Source organism: Crocodylus siamensis, chromosome 5, assembly GCF_052110815.1.
Source record: "Crocodylus siamensis isolate JL-2025a chromosome 5, ASM5211081v1, whole genome shotgun sequence".
NCBI classification, from domain to species: Eukaryota; Metazoa; Chordata; order Crocodylia; family Crocodylidae; genus Crocodylus; species Crocodylus siamensis.
The window spans coordinates 204,902,522-204,923,444 of NC_143399.1; the positions used below are offsets into that span (position 1 = coordinate 204,902,522).

Here is a 20,923-nt window from a genome sequence, read left to right on the forward strand (position 1 = left end):
CTCATGAATTGGGGTATCCTGGGGGAAACCTCAGGCCGGGGCAGGCATGGGGCTACAACCATATCTCCTCGAGCCAGGTAGAATCATAGAAAAATAGAAAATGAGGGTTGGAAGGGACCTCAGGAGGTCACATCTAGTCCAACCCCTGCTCCAAGCAGGACCAGCCCCAGCTACATCAACGTCCAGATGTTGAGAAAGGAGGTAAGTGCTGGGCAGCATTCCCTGGAGCCTGCATGGATTCAGTGCTGCAGCCTGAGGCTCGTGGGTGCTGTGTGCTCACTTCTCAGTGAGACTTGGGGCCACAATCCCAATTGTCCCTGGTCACCTCAACTCCCTCAGCGCTGTTAGAGTCAGGAAGCCACTAGCAAACAGCTGTGGCCACTTCCAGCTGTGAGCAGTGTTCTTGCCTCCTAGACACCCCCCTTGGTGTTTGCAGCTGGACATCGCAGCCTCCTTCATTTCTTGTCGAAAACTATTCTCTGGGGTGCATGCACCCTCACACAACTCTGCCCCACAATTAAAGCTGAAACCCTAGCTAGGCTGGTCTCCTTGAGCAGAGCTATACAGTTTAAAAGAGCTGAAGAGTCTCCAAGATTGTGAAATGGGAGGAGAGAGACCCGGAGCAGCTAGCAGACTACAAAATTGCCTTGAGAGGTTACAAGACCCTTTAAAAGCCAGAGATGACTGTAAACACCCCTGGAGTGAGGAACAATGAAGCCATGAAGTTAGGTGACTCCTGGAATAGCAGTGCAACAGCTGCTGTAACATGGAGCAGGAATCAAAGCAGGGGACATCTACCCAGTCAGAAAATCAGCTTTCCTGCTTAACAGGAAGGGAAGCGGAGAAGGTAGATGTTGTACACTAGAAACTGGTATTTTATGGCCATGTCAGTATAAAACATCCAGCACAAACGTAGCTGTGCCAGTACCACAGCCTGGCCAAGGGCTTTCAGTAACCCGAGGAGACTGGATAGCCACCTGGCTGGGGTCTTATGACCCCTGCCACCCCCAGTGCTCCTTCCTGCCCATGGCAGGGGGTCGGACTAGATGATCTGTCTAGGTCCCTCCCTACTCATTGATTCTATGAACCTACAGTGGGTTCGTTTTACTGGAAGAGTCTTCCTTTAGGAGCTGTGATCATGGACATGCAATGTGTGTAGTCTGGTAAATGTGGCTGCCCTTACTTTTGCCGACGGCCTGACTTGACCCTTCTGTTTCCAACAGGGGCGTTGCACTCCATGCTGGGTGCCATGGACAAGAGAGTGTCAGAGGAGGTAAGGCTGTTGGAACAATTCAGTTTTTGCCTCTTTTCCCCAAACAATAGTAGCACAGAGGCCTGTAGGACTGAGAGCCTCTGAAATGGTCATGGTTTATCCCCTTTGGGGACTCAACATCATTAACTCATTTAAAATCTCACGGCCTAAAATGTTTTAATCCCCTCTTTCAAATATGAGAGTTGTGGCTGGCAAAGATGAAGGAACAAGGTTTGTGTGTAGTTGCAGAATCAAAAAGCAATGCCTATTCAAGCCCTGGGCAGTCTGCTACAGCGTAACATCACAGGGTAGTATTGCAGCAGGCTGTTGAAATATTTCCTCTGGCCAAAAGCACAATCTACCCCACCCTCAGTGCAAAGGGCTGGTCTTATAGTGTCCTGGTATGGCCCCCCTGAGCATCCTGCCAGCTGCACCATCCTGTCAGAAGGGGAGAGATTGCAGCTAGCACTGATTGTGGAAGTGTGTCTGGGGTGCAGGTCCTGGGGTCACTATGTCCCAACCTACTAAGAGCACAGCAAGTGAAACCCAGCACCACGTACTGTACCTGGGACTTTACGGGCAGCCACAGCTTGGGTGTAACATGCTTTTGCTGATACATGCATGTGTGCTTTCTCCCCGGTCAGGGCATGAAGGTTTCCTGCACCCATTTCCAGTGTGCGGCAGGGGCTTTCACCTACCTGCGGGATCACTTCCCTCACTCCTACAGTGTGGACATGAGTCACCAGATCCTGAATCTCAACATCAACCTCATGCTGGTAGGTAGTAGGCATTAGTCGTGCCACCGATCCCAGTTACCTGGGATCTAGGCTTGTCAAATACTTAATTTTTAAAGGCATTAACTAAGCCTGGAGCTGGGGAGAAGATGCATCCAGACCTGAATCTCCCTCTGCGTGCCTGCTTCAAAGCCTAGTTCAAGGGGAAGCCTTTTGCAGGGCCATTAGATTATATGGACAAGGTCTGAGTTGTCTTGGTGCTTTCCAAGATGTTATCCTCCTCAAGATGCTCTAAAGTGCAACTTTATGGGAGGAGTTGTGCCTCAGGCTGTAGGACAGATGCTGATCCCACTGTGGTGGGGCAGGAACACTCTCTTGTCCAGCTACAGCATTGCATCCTGGCTTGTGGGTCTTCATGACTGTTATCAGAATTGGACCTCGAGCTGTCTGGCATAGGGGCCTGAGCAAGCAGTGGGAGTTGATTTTCAAATTGAGGGAAATAGCGTGGCATGGAAAGAGGCTGCACAGGTGGCTGTTGATATGGAAGGTGATGAAGGTACCTTGGCGTTGTCAAGGTGGGCAGGTCAGGAACCTCCTGCTTTTCCATGTCTCCCATTAAGCAGTCTTGCTCCTTGCATGTCCCTGCTTCTCTAAGGAGCCGTGGGAGACTAACAGCTGCTGGTGAACAGTTTGGCTGAGGTTACCTAGACCTGGGAAGGCAGAGGGGATTTTGATGTTGAACACTTTAAATAGGGTGGCTTTGAGTCCATCCATTTTGCTGAACTTAATGCATGAAGTGCAGGAAGTCCAGGCTCCCTGGAGGAGACAGAAGGGATGGAAGTCTCTGGCTGGTGGGGGATCACCGGCCTTTGTTTGTCTTTAGGGAGTGCTGGGGCCTTGCACCAACAGGAATGACCCAAATGTGTGTGTTGGCTCAGGTCGCTCAACCCACCGAGTGAATGCTGTCTGGGGACGCTGGATGGACCAGCAGTCTGCCTCAGTCCTGGCACCTCCCCTCCAACTGAGAGCGCAGTTCAGCGTTCACGGCCCTCAGTCCTTTCTTGACCTGGCAGCTATCGCTGCACCTAGGTGGCTAATTTTGGCAGTGGGTCTTAGTCCACCAATCCTGGACTGAATCCGCCTGCCCACTGCTCGCAGCCAGGGGTTTGTGCTTCAGGTCGCAGCGTCACCTGGCTACTGCTGGCTCCAAGGGCTTTGGAATGGCTTTATCCTGGTGCATTGTTCATCCCCTGAGCTACTTGGGCCTCTTGGCTTTGATTATTGTTTTTTAAGTATATTTGCCTTTGCCAAAAAGTCCTCTGTGTGGGAGGTGATGGCAAGACCAACTCTGGAGGAGTGCTGGAATGAAGCAGTGTGATACCCAGGAAGAAGGTGATCATTTCCCTGTGTCTCTCTTTTCCTCAAGGGCCAAGCTCAGGAGTGTCTCCTGGAAAAGTCTATGCTGGACAACAGGAAGAGCTTCCTCGTGGCCAGGATCAGTGCCCAGGTGGGGGATGGGGGTGGCGCCGACACTCCAGCTCTTTTGTCTCTGCTGTGCCAGGCTCCGTACCATTTATGGCAGTAGCTGTCCTGACCAGGGCTGCTTCAGATGCTTCCCCTGTCCCATATCAGCATCCACTGCAGTCTTCAACCCTGGGCCAAAGGAGTTTGGAAGGAATGGAAAATATCCCCATAAGACCTCGCTGCCACTCGCTGAGCCGACTCCGCTGGCGGCAGAGTTGGGAGGATCTGTCCAAGTTCCACTGAGTGCGAGAGGAATTTGTTAGAAAGGTGCAAAGAGTCAAGTCACTTGAATCTGTGTGAACCCCCCATAATCCAGTGTGGATGGGGCTTACAGAAAGCCATGATGATCACAGTACTTGGGCACCTTGGGGCAGCCTGGCCTCAGGGTCACATTTACTTTGGGCTTACGCTTTAGCTTGTGTGGTCTGTGTATATACCCTGCTAGTTCCTGCATGGAGAGGGTCATATCCAGGGGCGCTGGACTGTCTCGTCAGTCAGCAGCTCGTTACCCTGCCTATGTAACCATGAAGTCACATGGCTGCATTCCAGCGAGCCCCGTCCCTGCCTTGTGGTCTTGCTCCTGCCTGACCCGGGACCGGCTCTTTAAGTTTGGTTCTCCACTGCTGTGAACCCCACTCATGCTCCCTCTGGCCGCCTCTCCCCGCACAGGTGGTAGACTACTACAAAGAGGCCTGCCGGGCACTGGAGAACTCCGAGACGGCCTCGCTGCTAGGAAAGATCCAGAAAGACTGGAAGAAGCTAGTGCAGATGAAGATTTACTACTTCGCGGCCGTAGCTCACGTAAGTGGGAGAGACGAGGCTGTACATTTGAGAACATGTCATGTTCTTTGGCACCTGGGGAAGTGCCTCCCTCCACCTTCGGTTGTTGATAGTGGTTCCCCACAGCCAGGATTGTCCTTGAAGACAGGTGAAATACAGGGTGCTACAAGGCCACTGAACCTTTCCCTAGGGCAAGGGTCAGCAACCTTGTGTTGTCAGCTCACACTGTGAGCTGCAGATCTCTGCCCCTGCAGCATCCGAGCCACCTGCTCTTACCCGTGCTGCCAGTCCCTGTCCCCAGCAGCTGTGGCACAGGCAGAGTCTCCAGCAAGAGCAAGCACATGGGTGAGATCAGTGGGGACAGCTGTGAATCAGGCATTTCCCTGGGCCAGGTTCAACCTTTTGGGGGGATGTTGGGCACCGCCCCGCACCCCAGGGCATCCGGTGGAACTTGTCTGCTTACCATCCGGCGTGTGTTTCTTTGCAGTTGCATATGGGAAAACAGGCTGAGGAGCAGCAGAAGTTTGGAGAGCGAGTAAGTAGAGCCCAGTCGCTGCTTGCTGTTGCTAGGTGAATGCTCGCAGAAGGAGTAGAGGGTTGCACCTTGCAGGCTGACTGAGTCAGCAGCGTGGGAGCTGTGGAGAGCAGCTCTTTCCCGTGCCGTGGAGGGACCGGGTGTCGCGTCCTGGCGGGGCGGGCGTCTGTCCTTGGTGCTGAAACAGCGGCCACTCAAGGGTCTGTTAAAATCGATCTCGGCAGCACCTGCCTGTTATGAGCCGGTGTCTGAGCTGGAACGCAAAGGCTGATCAGTCTCTCCTCCGTGGAAACTGCCATGCCACCTTCCTTGTTCCTGGGCGGGCTTTCAGCCAACCAAGCTTCCTGTTCTTGCTGGTGTCCTGCAAAAGTGGCCATTAGCTGCCCTCGGGCAGAGGGACAAGAGTTAAAGCTGAAAGCTGTATATGTCAGCGATGCGAGTTGCAGACCCTGGTGGCAGAGCAGAATCTCTGTGAGCATGGGCGAGCTGCCTTCGATCCCAGACACTGGGGTCCCCTGCAGCATGTGATATTTCCAAGTGGCAACACTAGCTGTAGAAACCAAGCTGGCAGAGCATCATGCGTGATGGCTGTAGCTGCGTTATTCTGTAGTAGGTGGTGTGTCGCAGCACCCTCATCTACATCCTTTCTCAAGGGCATAGCCATAGCTGTCATGGGCTGGGCACCTTCACTAGGTTTGGTTGCTTGGTGCTTTCTTGTCTTAGAAAGCTGTGCTGTGCTTCATAGAACTGGACTGTCCTAAGTGTCTCTGCGCTGGGGACTGACCGCTGTGGGGCTGCCTTGTTCTCGGGAGGACATGATAAGGGCTTACAAAATTTTTAAATGACAAAGAGAAAGTCATAGAATCCTAGAAAACAAGGGTGGGAAGGGACCTCCGGCAGTTGCATCTAGTCCAGCCCCCTGCTCCAAGCAGGACCAGCCCCACCTACATCATCCCAGCCAAGGCTTTGTCTAGCTGGGTCTTAAATGCCTTCAGAGATGGAATAGGGATTTGCTATTTACCACCTCTCTCCATATGAGAATGAGGGGTCACAAAATGAAACTAGTAAGTAGTCAGTTTAAAGCTAATACAAGGAAGTTTTCTCACGTCATGGAATTGGTGTGGGGCTTATTGCCACCAGGTGTGGTTGAAGCTGACAGCTTGGCCTGATTCACAAAGGGATTGGACACATGCCTGGAAAGGGGCATCAGCAGGTATTGAACACAGGAGTGAGGGGCACAGCCTTTGAATCAGAGCTTCCTAGATCTCAAATGCTGGAGGCTGCAAGTGGGAGAAGAAGGGGGGGGAACCATGGGCACACCTAGGTCAGTCTCCCTTCCCACATCTGCTTTCAGCTGTGGTGTGATCCAGGAGACTGGGCAAGTTGGACCTGTGATCTGACCCAGTCTATGGCAGGTCTCGTGTTCTTGGGCCCCTCTGTTCCTAGGGGGGTGAGGCAGACTAACCCTGCCTCTCTCCGCAGGTTGTCTACTTCCAGAGTGCTCTGGATAAACTCAACGAAGCCATCAAACTGGCAAAGGTACTTCCCCCCCACCTCCCACGGTGCTGATTGTGTTTAGAAACCTCGTGCTCTGCGGTTGGGTGTCTCTTCAGGACGCTAGCAGTGCAGTGTGTGCGTATCCCCTGCAGATAGCAGGGGGCAGCACACTAAAACTGGCCCCCGCAGGGTGCTGGTGACTACGGCTAACTCTGGCTTTCTCTCCTAGGGTCAGCCGGAAACTGTCCAAGAAGCCCTGAGGTTCGCGATGGACGTGATCGGGGGGAAGTGAGTGCTGAACAAGTGTGGCTGGATTATCTGTTCTGTATCGCTCTGGGCCCAGTCTTTGGCAGACCCTCCCTTCCCTTCTGCTCCCTGGACTGGCTCTGGGGAGCTGTGTGTTTTCAGTGCGTATTAAATAGACGAGGCCGAGGTGCAGCCACGGTTCTTTCCCCCCCTTGCCCCTGGTCTGCATGCACCTTCCAGCTCCACGTGGCTCAACGTGAGCACCGTCACATGCACTTCACTCTTACCTCTTCCCCAGGCAGATCCCCAGCCATTGACTGCCTGGCCTATAGAGCAGAGGTGGCAGTGCTTGTTTCAGCCTCCCAGAGGCAGCAAATGCATGATCTCTTAGCCTTGACAGTCACTTCTGTGGGGGTTTTTTTAGGTATAACTCGGCCAAAAAAGACAACGATTTCATCTACCATGAAGCCGTCCCTGCTCTGGACACCCTGCAATCTGTGAAAGGTGAGAGGGGCTGGGCACGGCATGGGTCTGGCGCTACCAGCACTCGGTCTGCTCCGGCAGCAGAAGGGATGGGAACATGTCAGAGCACCGGTGTGTGGCCAAGGGTAGAGAACAGGGCCAAGCCCTGATTAACCCTTTACTGCCAGTGCTGCCTCAGACACAATAATGACATCCATGTCTGTTGTGAACCCAGGTGCCCCCCTGGTGAAGGCCCTACCTGTCAACCCCACCGATCCTGCTGTCACGGGCCCAGATATCTTTGCCAAGCTGGTACCCATGGCTGCCCATGAGGCCTCCTCGCTGTACAGGTGAGTGGAGGGGGACGTGGAGCCAGCACTTCCCCAGGCAGGCTCCCCTGCAGCTGCTATGAGGGGGCCCTGGGGGTCGTTACTTCTCGGGACGTTCCCTGTCTGCAGGTGTCACAGGCTTTGTCATGGGGTATGTTCCCTGCAGGGGTGGGTCCTTCATGCCCACAGCTGGGGCTGGGCAGTAAGGGGCTTATCATAGAATCATAGAAGTGGGGTCGAAGGGACCTTTGTAGATCTGCAAGTCCGACCCCCGCCTGGGCGGGAGAAAAACTGGGGTCAGATGACTCCAGCCAGGTAGGCATCAAGCCTCCTCTCAAAGCCCCCCCAGGGTAGGAGCCAGCGCCACTTCCCTTGGAAGTCGGTTCCAGCTCCTAGCCGCCCTGACCGTGAAGTAGTTCTTGTGGATGTCTGATCTAAACCTCCTCTCTAATAATTTGTGGCCATTATTCCTTGTTATGCGGCGGGGGGGGTGCTGGGAAAACAAGGTCTCTTCCCAAACCCTTCTCGTCTCCCCTTGTGAGTTTTTATAGATGGTCACCAGGTCCCCCCTCAGCCTTCTCTTGTGGAGGCTGAACAGGTTCAGGTCCCGCAGTCTCTCCCCGTAGGGCCTGCCATGTTGTCTCCGGATCATGTGAGTGGCCTCCTGGACCCTCTCCATGCTGTCCACACCCCTCCTGAAGTGCGGCGCCCAGAACTGGAGGCAGTCCTCCAGCTGCAGCCTGACCAGTGTTGCATAGAGGGGGAGGATCACCTCCCTGGACCTGCTCGAGATGCACCTGTGGATGCACGACAAGGTGCGGTTAGCCCTGCCAACCGTGACCTCGCATTGTCGGCCCATGTTTGTCTTGGAGTCAGTAATGACTCCAGGATCCCACTCTGCCGGTTGGTGGGTGGGATTGTAGGAGCCAGTGCTAACCGGAGATTCTCGAGTGGGTTGTGCCTCTCCTGGTAGTGTAGCCTGAGTCAGACACCAGCCAGAACAGCCCTTGGAAAGCTTGTTCCCCTCTCTAGCGCTTGCCTCTTGGCTCCCTTCCAGCTGGGCTGATGAGGGGCTGGAGCAGGTTGGGGAAGGCTGGCCAGCCTGGAGCAGGGAGCGTAGCAGGGCATCAAGCAAGGGGTCGCCTCCCTCCCTTACCTGCTTCCCCATGCTAAGCACCCTTCTCTTCTCTGTCCTAGTGAGGAGAAGGCTAAGCTGCTGCGAGAAGTGATGGTGAAGATTGAGGCCAAGAACGAAGTGCTGGAGTACGTGTGCGCTCGCATCTAACTGGGACCACCCCCCCACCCCATGCTCACCCCTTCCACCATCATTCGGTCTTCCCCCATCCCAGCTGGCAAGGAGTGACCCCTTCCCGCAGGTCCAGTCGAGTGTGCTCAGTTGTGTCCCTGACCCCAGGCCAACTGGCAGCTGGGGATTCCCTCGGGGCTGAAGTGCTGCAGGCTGTGGCCCTGTCAGGCCTGAGGAGAGATGTTGAGTGGATTGGCTAAGGGAGGGTACAGGGCCGTGGGTCCCTGGCTGTGGTATGCGTGGGGAGGGTCTGCCACAGCAAGTGCTGGCGTGTGGTTTACACCAGGGCAATTCAGAGCGTGATAAATGGTGCTGGAAATTGCCAGGGCTGTTGGCGGTGCCTTGGCCCCAGCAGTTTGGGAGCCCCTAGTGTAGTTACTGCCCTTGCATCAGAGCTGGTCACAATGCTACCAGAGTGCCCGGTTTGGAGCACATATAACACCAGCAGCTTGTGAAGTGCCCCTGGCCTGTGCTGATGGGCAGGGGATGACCCTGCCACTGGCCCAGCCAGCTGAGGAGCAACAGTCCCTGATCTCGCCCAGCACTTGCTCCCCCTTCCCCTCTGGACCTCCGCAGTGCCATGTGCTGTTGGCAGCAGTTGCAGCCGTGTCTGGGGCAAAGCACACGCCAGTAGCAGTCTCCGTTCTGCAGGGCGCTCTGGGGTCTTTCCAGCTCCTCTCTCTCGTCCGCATCCTCGGCTTGTGAGAAACCAGGGCCTGATGCTCTCATCTCTCCAGCAGAGCCCAGGCAGGTCCCAAGCACTTTTTTTTTGTATTCACAGCCAGTTCATGGACTCCCTGCAGCTGGACCCTGAGACGGTGGACAACCTGGATATGTACAGCCACATCCCCCCGGTCCTGATGGAGAAGTGCGCTGCGCTCAGCGTGCGCCCAGACACCGTGAAGAACCTGGTGCAGTCCATGCAGGGTGAGGGGCTGGGGTTGTCTGCCAGTGCTCGGGCGCTGCCTGGGGATTAGAGCACAAGGGTGGCAATGGGATGCTTGGGGCCTGTCCTCTGCTTCAAATCATGTCTCCTCTGTCTTGTCTTCCCCTTGAAGCCAGAGGTGGTAGCCAGCTGGGCTGGGTAGAGAGCTAGTGCAAGTCCTGGGGTCAAGTGGGTGTTTGTGGGGGCCCCCCCCAATCTGCCAGTCTAGGCCTGGTCATCCATCTGATGCCTTGTGGCATCCTGTCCAGAACAGCTCTGGAGTTGGTAACACCACCCCTCCTCTGCCCCTCAGCACTCTCAGGAGTTTACACGGATGTGGAGGCCTCCCTGAAGGAGATCCGTGACCTGCTGGATGAGGACGAGATGCAGGAGCAGAAACTGCAGGAGCTGCTGGGGAAGCCACCGGCGCAGCAGGCATCACCCCCAGCTCCAGCCCCCGCACTGGCTGAGGTGGGCAAGGAGTGGACCAAGTACATGGAGGTGCACGAGAAGGCCAGTTTCACCAACACAGAGCTGCACAAGGCCATGAACCTGCATATTGGCAACCTGCGCCTGCTGAGCGGGCCCCTGGAGCAGGTGCGGGCTGCCCTGCCTGCCCCTGCCCTCACTGAAGGTGAGTGATGCCTCCTTGGGCGGGGGCAGCTAGCTCTGAGCTGCTTGGGAGTGCTGGCCTGACCCGGCCTGGCCCCAGTTACCCCCTTGCAGGGCTGAGACTGAGCCAGTGCCAAGGTCCTGCAGAAAAACGGGCAGGTTCTCCCTTGTTCCTCCATCTTCTGCCTCTCCCTCCCCAGCAGACAGCAAGGGAAATCCACTGCTTGTAAGTGCCCCAGAGGTGCCCATGACTTGCTCAGCTGCCATGTGAGCCAACGGGGCATGCAGGGCACGTGAGCTCAGCCCGAGCTGGTACAGTCTGAAGCATTGAGGGGAAGAGGAGCAAGGGGCAGGGCACCCCTGCCAAGTGGGTGCAGTCTGTCCAGCAGCTGCTCTGTGGGAAGAGGATGTGCCCGCTACCTGCTGCCAGCAGCAAGCACTAGTGCTGTCTGGCTGGGGGAGTGATCCTGATCCCTCCTGTCTTGCAGGGACAGCATGAGTGAGCTGGGCCCCCATGATGGCTGTGACCTGTGCAAGGCTCCAGCTTTCCCCCAGTACCAGTTAGCCTGGTTCTGCTGGCACCCGTGGGCCCTGGAGCTGGGCGGCCTGTGGCTCTCAGAGTCCAAAGACTGGTGCTGGCAAGCATTCTTCAGCTGTCCATCTGCTTCCTCCTCCTGTAGATGACAACCTGGCGCTGCAGAACGTGAAGCGGATCCTGTCCAAGGTGCAGGAGATGAAGGACCAACGCACGTCCCTGGAGCAGCAGCTGCGGGAGATGATCCAGAAGGACGACATCACCACCTCCCTAGTGACCACGGACCGCTCCGAGATGAAGGTGAGGTGCGCTGGGAGGCGAGTGGGGTTTCCCAGGCCAGCAGAAGGCCAGGTGGGTTGGCCAAGGAGAACTGAAGGCATGCAGTCTGAATCCACCACTCATGGGCTTCCTCTTTGCTCATGTTCTTGCCCAGTTTCTATCTGGCCCGCTGGATAAAAAATGCGGTCCAGACTGTTTGTAAAAGTACTGTCAACCCTGATGCAGCACCAGGCATTGCACCCAAACCTGCCACAGGGAAGGCAGGGGACCGCGGCAGCCAATGTCCTCTGCTGTAAATGGTGGTTAATATGTGGCTCGAGAGATCCTCTGCAGTGTGGGCATGGCCTTTCCCTGGGAAGGCAAACTCGCCCCCAGTCCATACAGATCTGACCAGGGTAGGAAATTCCTTCTTTATGTCTGACCTTGAGTGGAGGGGCAAGACCCTCTAGCCAGGAACTTGCAGCTTTGCTCCCAGCAGGAGCACTGGCACAGCCCAGTCAAAGTCCCCAGCCTGGGCTGCAGCCAACAGGGGAAGGCTTAAAAATCACCCTGCCACACATGGCAGAAGGGGGAGGGCAACTAGCCAAGCCCAGAAGCCTGGGAAATCTTCATAGGAGACCATAAGCACAGGTTACGCCTAGATCAGCCCTGACCAATGGCTCTCCTCAAACATCTCCAGGAACGGAGACTACAGCTTCCTCGGGCATCTCTTCCTCTGCTTCCCTGCTCTAACAGCAAAGAAGTTATTTCCGGGTGTCCAATCTCTCACTGTTCAGCCCCTTCCAGAGAGCTGAAGCCACTGGTCAGACCTGAATGCCTTGTCCCTGGGACAGATGACCAGGGTTTGGGGCAGAGGTCTCCTGCAGTGAGCCACAGGCTTTACAATCCAGGCCAGGCCCGGCCTCCTTCCTGTCGCAATCTCACTGCACAGACTCTATCGCAGGCTCTGTAGTCGGCCTCCAGGCTCACTCTCCTCCCACCCCATCACTAGTGACCTCCAACCTCTACTCTTCCCCCCTGGGCAGAAACTCTTTGAGGAGCAACTGAAGAAATACGACCAGATCAAGGTGTACCTGGAGCAGAACCTGGCTGCCCAGGAGAACATCCTGAAAGCCCTGACTGACGCCAACGTCAAGTATGCGGCTGTGCGGAAGGTCCTCACCGAGGTGGAGCACAAGTGAGTGCTGGGCAGCGGGTGTGCATGCAGCTGGGTCCTCTGGTCACACTGCATCCTCTGCAGAGGGTGCCTGCAGAGCCCCGGGCGTGCCTGGGCCTGTGAAAACAGTGGCACAGAGATGGTGGGACTCTCAGCCGGGACATCGGTGGCTGTGAATGTCCCTTGGTGCCCACCCATGGGTTCGGTCTGATCTGCCTGCTCTGGTGCATCCTAGAAGCACTTGCACAGCTGGCTCTGGAAGGTCCCACATTGTTCCTATGTGGCCTTCCTAACCCTTCACCCTCTCGCCAGGATGAGCATGTGCTGTTGCCTGTCATCCCCGGCCTCCCCCAGCCCCTGTGCGACAGCATCTGAAATGTAGGGGAGCAGTGGGCGGCACCAGACTTTGCTCTGCCATCTGTTCACAGAGACCTCTCTATGGGGAGCAGCGTGTCCCCAGTTCAAGCAGAGGGTCTCACCAGCCACGTGCTCCTTGACATCTCCAACTCTTGTGCTGTTGTCTTGATGGCGAGGCGAAAGTGCAATGTACATGGACCTCCTGGGGGCTCTGTGCCCGTCCCCTGCTTTTCCAGCAGTGCCCTGCCCATACCCCACCCCTCATCCTGTACCCGCACGTCTCCAGGTGGAACACCACTGTCCAGACCCTGGTGGCGTCCTACGAGGCCTACGAAGACCTGATGAAGAAGTGCCAGGAGGGGAAGGACTTCTACACTGACCTGGAGAGCAAAGCAGCCAAGCTCCTTGAGAAGGCCCGAGCAGCCTGCAAAGCAACGGAGCAGAACCGCCAGCAGGTCCTGGAGAAGTGAGTCTCGCCCCTGCTTTAATCTCAGGGTGGGGGGCAGATAAATCAAGCAGGGGCTTGGTGAGGGGTGTGGGGCAGCACGTCCACAAGCCCCATATTTAAGAGTAGGTAAGCAGGGCCAGACCCTGCTGGTGCATGCCCCGTGTTCCCTTGCCTTGGCAGGGAGATGAAGAAGAAGCCCCCTCCGCGGCCCACAGCCCCCAAGCCCGCCTTGCAGAAGTCCTCGGATCCAGAGGCCGCGGGTGGCCTGGATGGGGCAGAGCTGCCGTCTCTGGGCTCCCTCACGCTGGCTGACCTGCCTGAGGAGCTGCGCAGCTTGCCCCCGGATGTGCTGGCCGCCCACTTCGCCCGCCTGCCCCCTGACACAGCAGCCGCCTTCGCTGCCAACCCTGCCCTGGGTGTCGGCCTCCGGGCCCCTGGCCCAGACGTCTTTGTGGGTCCTGGCCGCGTGGCAAGTGCCCCCCTGCAGCCCCCTCTGGCTGGTCCACCGGGTGCCCCGTTTGTCCCTGGCCACTTCCCAGCCTCAACCCTGCTGTCCGGGCACTACCTCCCTGGGAGGGTGCCAGCCCCACCCGCTGGCATGCCCATGGGCTCGGTGCAGGGCCCTTTCCCCCCTGCCACATACAGCGGGCCCCCAGGGCCACCCACCCCACGCATGCAGCCCTCAGCCCCGCAGCCGGCCCTGCCACGACCCGGATCTGCACCCTCGCCCAGCCCTCAGCTCTTCCCAGGGGCCGCTCTGGCACGAGGCATAACGCACTCCGGTGCTGCCCCCATGCCCGTCCAGCCAAGCTACACTGGGCCTCAAGCGGCCCCCCAGAGATCTTCTCCGCAGCACATGCCCATGGCGGTCTCTGGCCCAGCGCCCGGGACCCCCGGTGCCACCTACGGCCTGGGGCAGCCTGTCTCCCCTGGTGGGGTCATGCCTAGCAGTCTCCCTGCCACTGTCCCGGTCAGGCCCCCTGTCATGGCACCCTCAGGCCCACTCCCATTTAGCCAAGGCAGCAGGGACATCCCACAGCAGCCACAGGGCGTGCGACCTGCCACCACCACCGTGGACAGCATCCAGGCACCCATCTCCAGCTGCACGGCCCCCCATGCTGTGGCGGGCTCGGTGCCGCCGCAGCAGCTGCCTCCTCATGGCGGCTTCATCCCACCACAGATGCCCACGGGCCCAGCCGCCCGGTTCCCATACGCGCAGGGGAGCGTCCAGCCCTTTGCGCCCCAGCCCCCCTTCCCCGCCGGGCAGCCGTCGCATGCCTTCCCCCCTCACGTCCAGCTCCCGCCCGGCGCCGAGCTGCCAGTCCGGCCCCAGCCGTTCCAGCCCCAGGCGCCCTTCCTGGCTCCGAGCCGGCCCCAAGCCCCACTCCCGCAGCAGCCCGTCTTCCCGCCGCAGGCCCGACCGCTCTCGCAGGCCCCGATGCTGCCCCCAGCGCAGTTCCCACCTCAGTTCTCCGGCCAGCCCGCTGCGCTGGCCCCCGGGCAGCCTGCCCTGCACATGAGGACCCAGCTCTACCAGCTGCCGCCTCAGGACAAGCTGCCCCCACGCTCTGGGAACATCCCGTTCGCCCACGGGCCACCCCAGCCCGGCCCCGCCGCCATGCTGGCCCCGGGGCAGCAGCTCCACCCTCTGCCTGCCGCGCAGCCGGTGCCCGCGGGCTCCCCTGCCCCGCTCGTCTCCGCCGTGCCCTTCTGCCCTCCCTCTTCTGCCCAGCATCCGGGCACCCAGGCAGGCCCGATGCCGCCGGGGCCCGTACCACTGGGCGGCCCCCCGCCCGCGTCCTCTAGTCAGTCCGGCCCGCGCCACGTGGCCCCCGTGCCCAGCCCGGCACTGAGCCAGATGCCGGGTGGGGTGGTGGTCGCAGGCCCGGCCATGCCCTCCCCTGCACCGTCCCCACAGCCTTCTCTGACCATGGTGCCGCCAGCCACAGCCGCCCTGCCGCAGCGGCCCCCGCCCTCGCTCACCCCCGGCGCGGCTCCTGGCGAGGTGCAGTTCCACCGGCAGAGCTCCTCCACCGACGACCTCCTGTCGTCGAGCCCCGAGAGCCAGCACGGGGGCTCCCAGGCAGCGGTGAGCCAGCCGCTGCTGCAGCCCACCAAGGCGGATGCCAAGGACGGCGCCAAGCCCAGGGCCGTGCAGCTCATCGAGAACGACCCCTACGAGAAGCCTGAGCGCGTCCTGCGCCTACGAGCCGAGCTGGAGCGCTTCCGCGCCCTGGTAGCCGGGCTGGAGCAGCCCACAGGCGGCAGCGCCAGCGAGCTGGATGCCGTGTGGAAGGACCTGCAGGATGCCCAGGAGAGGGACGCCCGGCAGCTGTCCATCGCCATCGCCCGCTGCTACTCCATGAAGAACCGGCACCAGGACATCATGCCCTACGACAGGAACCGCATGGTCCTGCACTCCGGCAAGGACGACTACATCAACGCCAGCCGCATCGAGGATCTCTCGCCCTACTGCCCTGCCATCATTGCCACCCAGGCCCCGCTGGTGGGCACTGCTGCTGACTTCTGGCTCATGATCTATGAGCAAAAGGTGTCAGTTGTTGTCATGCTGGTTTCTGAGCAGGAGATTGAAAAGGTAAGACCCTGGGAACGGCCTTTCCTGCCCGTTGCCCGGCTGCTCTCGGGCCCTGGCCAAGCAAACCGAGGCAGCTCTGGTGTCCGCTGTGGGTTGGCGTGCAGCTATAGTGCTAGGACCACGGGCTGTCTCCTCTGCTGAGCTCCCAGGGCGGCCGTGAGCCACAGACCAGGCCGGAGCCGGCCAGAAGGACACTGGCAGCACTGGGGGAGCGGCAGCCCTGGCTGCTTTGGGGCTCAAGTGAGCGTGAAGCCCAGGCATCGGTGGCGTAGCAAGTGTCGTCTTGCCCCTGGTTTTGGTGGGCTCTGAGCACAGCCCCTTCCCATCCCCTGTGTGCATCAGCTGGGCTGGGGTTTTGGGGAAGGCTAGGGAGGAGTTGGGGGTCTCGCGGGGGGGCAGGGGGAGATGTCAGCTGGGCAGGGGCAGTCTGCTTCTCGCACTGTTGGGCTGGGGTGGCGCGGGGCCTCCTGAGCTGGCGCTCTCCCCGCAGCAGAAGGTGGTGCGGTACTTCCCGGCAGAGCGGGGCCAGCCCATGGTGCAGGGGCCCATCACCCTCACCCTGACCAGCCTCAAAGCCGCTCCCACGCACGTGGAGAGGATGATCACACTCCAGTTCCGTGACCAGAGCCTCAAGCGCACCGTCATCCACCTGCAGTTCACCTCCTGGCCCGAGCTGTATGTGCCAGCGTGTGGGGGGGGGGGGAACCAAGCTGGGGGCAGGAGGGTGCCGTTGCCTGGTGCTGGGGGGGCACAGCTGGTTCCCCTGGGGCAGAGCTCGCAATGCCCCGCTGGGGCAGGATGGAGGGAGGTCCTCGGCTCTCAGCAGGGACCAAGCTGAGCAGTGCAGAGCCCCCCGCACGGGCTGTGCTGGGGCCCTGCAGCAAGGACTCTTTCCCTGCCTGCAGGGGCCTGCCCGACAGCAAGGGGAACCTGCTGCGCTTCATCCAGGAGGTGCATGGGCACTACCTCCACCAGCGCCCCCTGCACACGCCCGTCGTCGTCCACTGCAGGTAAAGTCCGGGGGCCGGTGCAGGCCTCCACCTCTCCCTGGGGGGGTGGCTGTGTGCATACGGCAGGGCTGTGCGCAGTGCCCTGCACCCTACTCAGCCCCCCCGGGGGAGGGGCAGCTCCCTCCGCTCGCCCCAGGGATGTTCTCTCTGCCCCCACCCTGCGCTTGGGCAAGGCAGCTGCTCCCACCCATGGGTGCCTGCCTCACTCTTCTTGCGTCCCCGGGGCTCTGCTCAGTGTTGTAACCCCCCTGACGCCATGCCCTCCTCTCCCCAGCTCGGGCGTGGGCCGCACGGGTGCCTTCTGCCTTCTGTACGCGGCCATGCAGGAGGTGGAGGCCGGCAACGGCATCCCGGACCTGGCCCAGCTCGTCCAGCGCATGCGGCGGCAGAGGAAGCACATGCTGCAGGAGAAGGTACTGGGCTGGGCTTGCGGGGGGGGCCCGGGGCCGGGATCTCCGGCTTGGCCGGCCCTGCCCCTCACCCCAGCCTCCCTTCCAGCTTCACCTGAAGTTCTGCTACGAGGCCGTCCTCAAGCACGCGGAGCAGGTGCTGCAGAGACATGGGGTGGCTGCGCCTGGCACCAGCAAGCCCCCCCCGCCCAGCGCCGCACACAAGGTAGGGCTGCCTGAGCTGGGGAAGGGGCAGTGGCAGGGAGGCGTTTGCAGCAGCTTGCGCTGAGCTGGCCAAGGCCTGGTTGGTTGTGCTGGCTGCGCCCCACTGCCCCAGGCTCCCCTGATCTGCGGAGTAGGGGCACCGTTGCCCCTGCCCACGCCTGCTCCCAGGCGCCTGTGGGGGCTCCGGGCCTGCACGGGGGCACTGGTGGGACCAGTCTGACATGTCTTCCTTCTCTCCTCTTCCAGCTCTACGTGCACCAGGACCCACAAGACCTGGTGCTGGGCGGGGACATGCCCATCAGCTCCATCCAGGCCACCATTGCCAAGCTGAGCATCAAGCCCTGTGCCCCCGGCCTTGAGCCTCCCATGCCTTGGCTGCTGCCCGAGCCAGCCCCCACAGGCGACACTGGGACAGGCACGGTGCCCCCCGCCACCACCGCGGCAGCGCCTCCCAGTCTTGGAGACGGTGCTGGCCCTGTCCCCGCCGAGCTGCCCCCCACGTGCGCCCCGGAGGCGGCACCTGAGGCAGAGAGCAGCAATCGCATGGAGGAGAGCCCAGGGCAGAGCCCCCCGGCAGAGCCCCCGGCCAGCGCGGCGCCCTCGTCCTCGTCGCTGGAGCTGCTGGCCTCGCTCACCCCCGAGGCCTTCTCGCTGGACAGCTCGCTGCGGGGTAAGCCCCGCGTCAGCAAGCAGAGCTTCCTGCAGCCCCACGACGGCGAGGGGCTGCGCGGCGCCCGGCCCTCCGACGACCCTCTCAGCATGCTCGACCCCCTCTGGACCCTCAACAGGGCCTGAGTGCGGCCAGGGGGGCCTCTGCCTCCGGCAATGCCAAAGCCCTCGCCTGCCTCGGTCCCAGCAGCCAGCTGCAGTTGCTGGACACGGGCAGAGCCCGGGACTTGGGGGCTTTGGATGTACTCAGCACTACAGCGATGCCCCTGGCTGCTCCCACCCACTCAGTACGTCTGGCCTGGCCTGCCGGGAGCAGCCAGCCCAGACGTGTAAGGGCCCCGGGCTGAGCAGTGCCCTTCCCTCCCCAGCAGGAGAGGGGAGCGGGGCAGGTTGGGAGGGTCATGTCCCATCCTGTCTGAAGGCTCGGCTCCGGCTGCAGTCCAGGCTGCACGGCCCCGGCCCCCCACTCACCGGCAGGATCCCGGCGGCTGCCGCGGTTCTCCTTGGCTGATGCCTCCAGGCAGGCGTCTGGCTCGGAGCTCCTTGCCCCTGCGCTGGAGACCGAGGGCAATTGCACTTTACCTGGGGGCAGCCAGGCACCCTGCAGAGCTCGCTGGGGTCCATCTGGTGTGGAAGCTGGGGGCAGCGGGGCACAGCCTGGGCCTGCCCTCAGCTCTGGGGGGAGCGTCTTGGAGGGCACCAAGGACCCCGCTCTGGCTGTGTGCAGCACTCCAGCTGCCTCCTGGCCCTATGCTCTTCCTGAGCCCTGTAGCTGCAGGCTCTTGTCCGACACCAGGCCCGCCGCCCCGTTGCTTCCTGCTCCTGCGCGGGGTCTGTGCAGTCAGCAGCACCACAGAGCTGGGCCTGCAGCCTGGGAGGGGAAGGCTTGGAGGCCTTGCCTTGGCCCATGCGGGCGGCAAGCCTGCTGTAGAGCATCCCTTCAGACTCAAGGGGCTTCAGCTCGTTTCCCGGGGTCCGTTGCACCCGGCAGGGCCCTGAGCAAGTGGGATCCCTGCAGGCACCACCCCTCCCTCTGCAGCACCAAAGTTGCCGGCCCGGGAGAGGAGCCGTAGGGGCTGCTGCCTGTGCTGCACCCAGGAGGCTGGTGCTGGGGCACCAGCGCAGGCAAACCCTGATCCCAGCCGTTGCTGCGGCCTCGTGCTTGTGCCAGGAGCAGCTTCCACTGCTGGGGGCTCTGCCTGGCCTCTCTCGCACCTTGGGCCCCTGCTCCCTGTCTGTCTGGGCGCAGCAGCTACCGCCAGTGCCCGGGGAGCCCTGCCTGCCCTGCATGTAGCTGGGCTGTGGCCTGCAGCACCTGCCCTGCCTGGTCCAGGGTCTCTGCCTTCACCTGGGTGCCACCATCTCTCTCCAGATTGCCTCTAACCAGAACTGACTTTTTCAGCTCTTTGCTACTAAAATAAATGGAAGGTTTGGTCTGGCACTGGGGGCTGCTGTGCTCGCTGCTTGTGGCGGGGGGGCGGGGGCGGTGTTTTGGGAGGTCTGTAACATGATGGGCTTGGGCGCGCACAGTGAGGGGGCTAGCGCTGGCTCTGCCCTGAGCACAAGCACCCGCGCCTGCTGCATCTCCGCCGCCAGCTGCAGCGAGCGAGCTGAGAGCATGGCCGCGCCGGTGGGGACGCAGCCCTTGGGCCAGGGCCCAAGTCCGTGCGACTCCAGTGGTGGGAGTTCCCAGTGCTGTAACAAGGGGCTTGGCTGGAGCCGGCGGCTTCTCTGGAGCCGTCCCCTGAAAGTTACGGCCAACCAGGCTTCTGGCCGATGGAGCCAAACTGGTGCCACTTGCCTCCCAGGGGCAGCAAAATGACCTGGTTTGCACATGGTGTCAGCCCAGTGCAGCCCCGCTTCCCCGTGCGTGTGCCGGATGGGTCTGTCTGCTGTGTGATGCCCTGCCCAGTGCTGAGGGCAGCCCAGGGTGGTGGCCTAGATGGGCACAGCGCCCCTCCTCTTCCAAGGGGACAGGGTCAAGAGGCACCTTGTCGACCAGGGGTCCTGGGAGACCCTGGTAGGGAGGCTGCACCACCCAGGCGCTGTGTGAGCCGGTAAATGCTCTCGTCCCCCATCTCGGGCCGCGGCCGCTGCTCCGGGCTCTGCTGCCGCCTTCCCTGCTAGCACGAGATCCCGCAGGTGGCCCTTGCCCCTCCAGCCCGGGGCCAGACAGGGCAGAGAGCAGGGGCAAGCCTTGCCCTCACCTTGGATTGGCGAGTCTCAACCTTCATTTTTTTCCCCCCGAATGTCTATAGCAGCCGGTGATTCTCAACCAGGTGCCGCTAAGGTCGGAAGAGCCCTGGAGGGGCCTGGATGCTGGACAGGTTGAGAACAGCTGGTGCGGCCTAACCCAGCAGCAGGCTTCGGACTCGCGGCTCAACTCCCGCCGCCTGCGAAGGGGCTAACCATTAACTAGCTCCATCCTGGCACTCACGGGAACCCCTGGCACGAGGCAGGCAGTAGCCCCTGGCATGCAGAGACGCAAGCTCCCATCAACCAGGCTGGGGTTGTGAAAGCTGCTTTGTGCCGCAGCAACGATTCCAGTTAGAAAGCTTTTCAGCTGGAAGGGGATGTTTCTGGCTGCCCAGAGCCAGAGCCACAGCGGGGATGGTGGGATTGTCCAGACCTCTGATGCCCTTATTCCTTGGGGAACACGTGCCCTTCGCAAGGGGGGGTCCATTTGGAAAGCACCTTCCTTGGAGGATGCTCACTAGAAGATCTTTGCTCAGCTCAGCAGAGTGCCCCAGCGGCGAAAGGAGAAGCATCTGGGGCAAAGCGAAAGGCTGAAGAGCTCCTTTGACCAGAGAGGACGTGGGAAAAGGACATTTAAAAACCCTCTATGGTTTGATGCGATGAAAACAAAAATCAAAGGAGAGGGTCTGGGACGTGGAGATGGGCTACGGGCAGCGGGATGGATGTCTGCAATGGGCTGAAACCTGCAAAACTCGACCGAGGCGCTTGCAGGGGAAAGGGAGAGAAGCAGCAATAGGAGCAGGCTCTCCACGCCTTACCGCAGCTGGAAGCGAGGGCGACGGGTCCTACAAACGGGGCGCG

At 60.5% G+C, this 20,923-nt stretch overlaps 1 protein-coding gene across 2 annotated transcripts in view; it reads left to right on the forward strand.

Annotated features, from left to right (window-relative positions):
- The window catches only part of PTPN23 (protein tyrosine phosphatase non-receptor type 23), a 32,306-nt gene extending 12,984 nt beyond the window's left edge, over positions 1-19,322 (forward strand). Inside the window, exons 5-25 of one of the 2 annotated variants that reach the window (XM_090047994.1) lie at positions 1,224-1,273; positions 1,897-2,028; positions 3,413-3,493; positions 4,180-4,311; positions 4,778-4,825; positions 6,308-6,364; positions 6,552-6,610; positions 6,993-7,072; positions 7,266-7,380; positions 8,557-8,622; positions 9,447-9,592; positions 9,904-10,224; positions 10,883-11,037; positions 12,042-12,193; positions 12,816-12,995; positions 13,158-15,573; positions 16,067-16,248; positions 16,479-16,583; positions 16,858-16,996; positions 17,082-17,198; positions 17,444-19,322. In XM_090047994.1, coding sequence (XP_089904120.1) covers positions 1,224-1,273; positions 1,897-2,028; positions 3,413-3,493; positions 4,180-4,311; positions 4,778-4,825; positions 6,308-6,364; positions 6,552-6,610; positions 6,993-7,072; positions 7,266-7,380; positions 8,557-8,622; positions 9,447-9,592; positions 9,904-10,224; positions 10,883-11,037; positions 12,042-12,193; positions 12,816-12,995; positions 13,158-15,573; positions 16,067-16,248; positions 16,479-16,583; positions 16,858-16,996; positions 17,082-17,198; positions 17,444-17,992 — 5,282 coding nt within the window. In that variant the 3' untranslated portion in view covers positions 17,993-19,322. Of the gene's footprint in view, positions 1-1,223; positions 1,274-1,896; positions 2,029-3,412; positions 3,494-4,179; positions 4,312-4,777; positions 4,826-6,307; positions 6,365-6,551; positions 6,611-6,992; positions 7,073-7,265; positions 7,381-8,556; positions 8,623-9,446; positions 9,593-9,903; positions 10,225-10,882; positions 11,038-12,041; positions 12,194-12,815; positions 12,996-13,157; positions 15,574-16,063; positions 16,249-16,478; positions 16,584-16,857; positions 16,997-17,081; positions 17,199-17,443 lie in introns of both variants that reach the window. The other variant, XM_090047993.1, reaches the window with a different exon arrangement.
- The last annotated feature ends 1,601 nt before the right edge of the window (positions 19,323-20,923 follow it).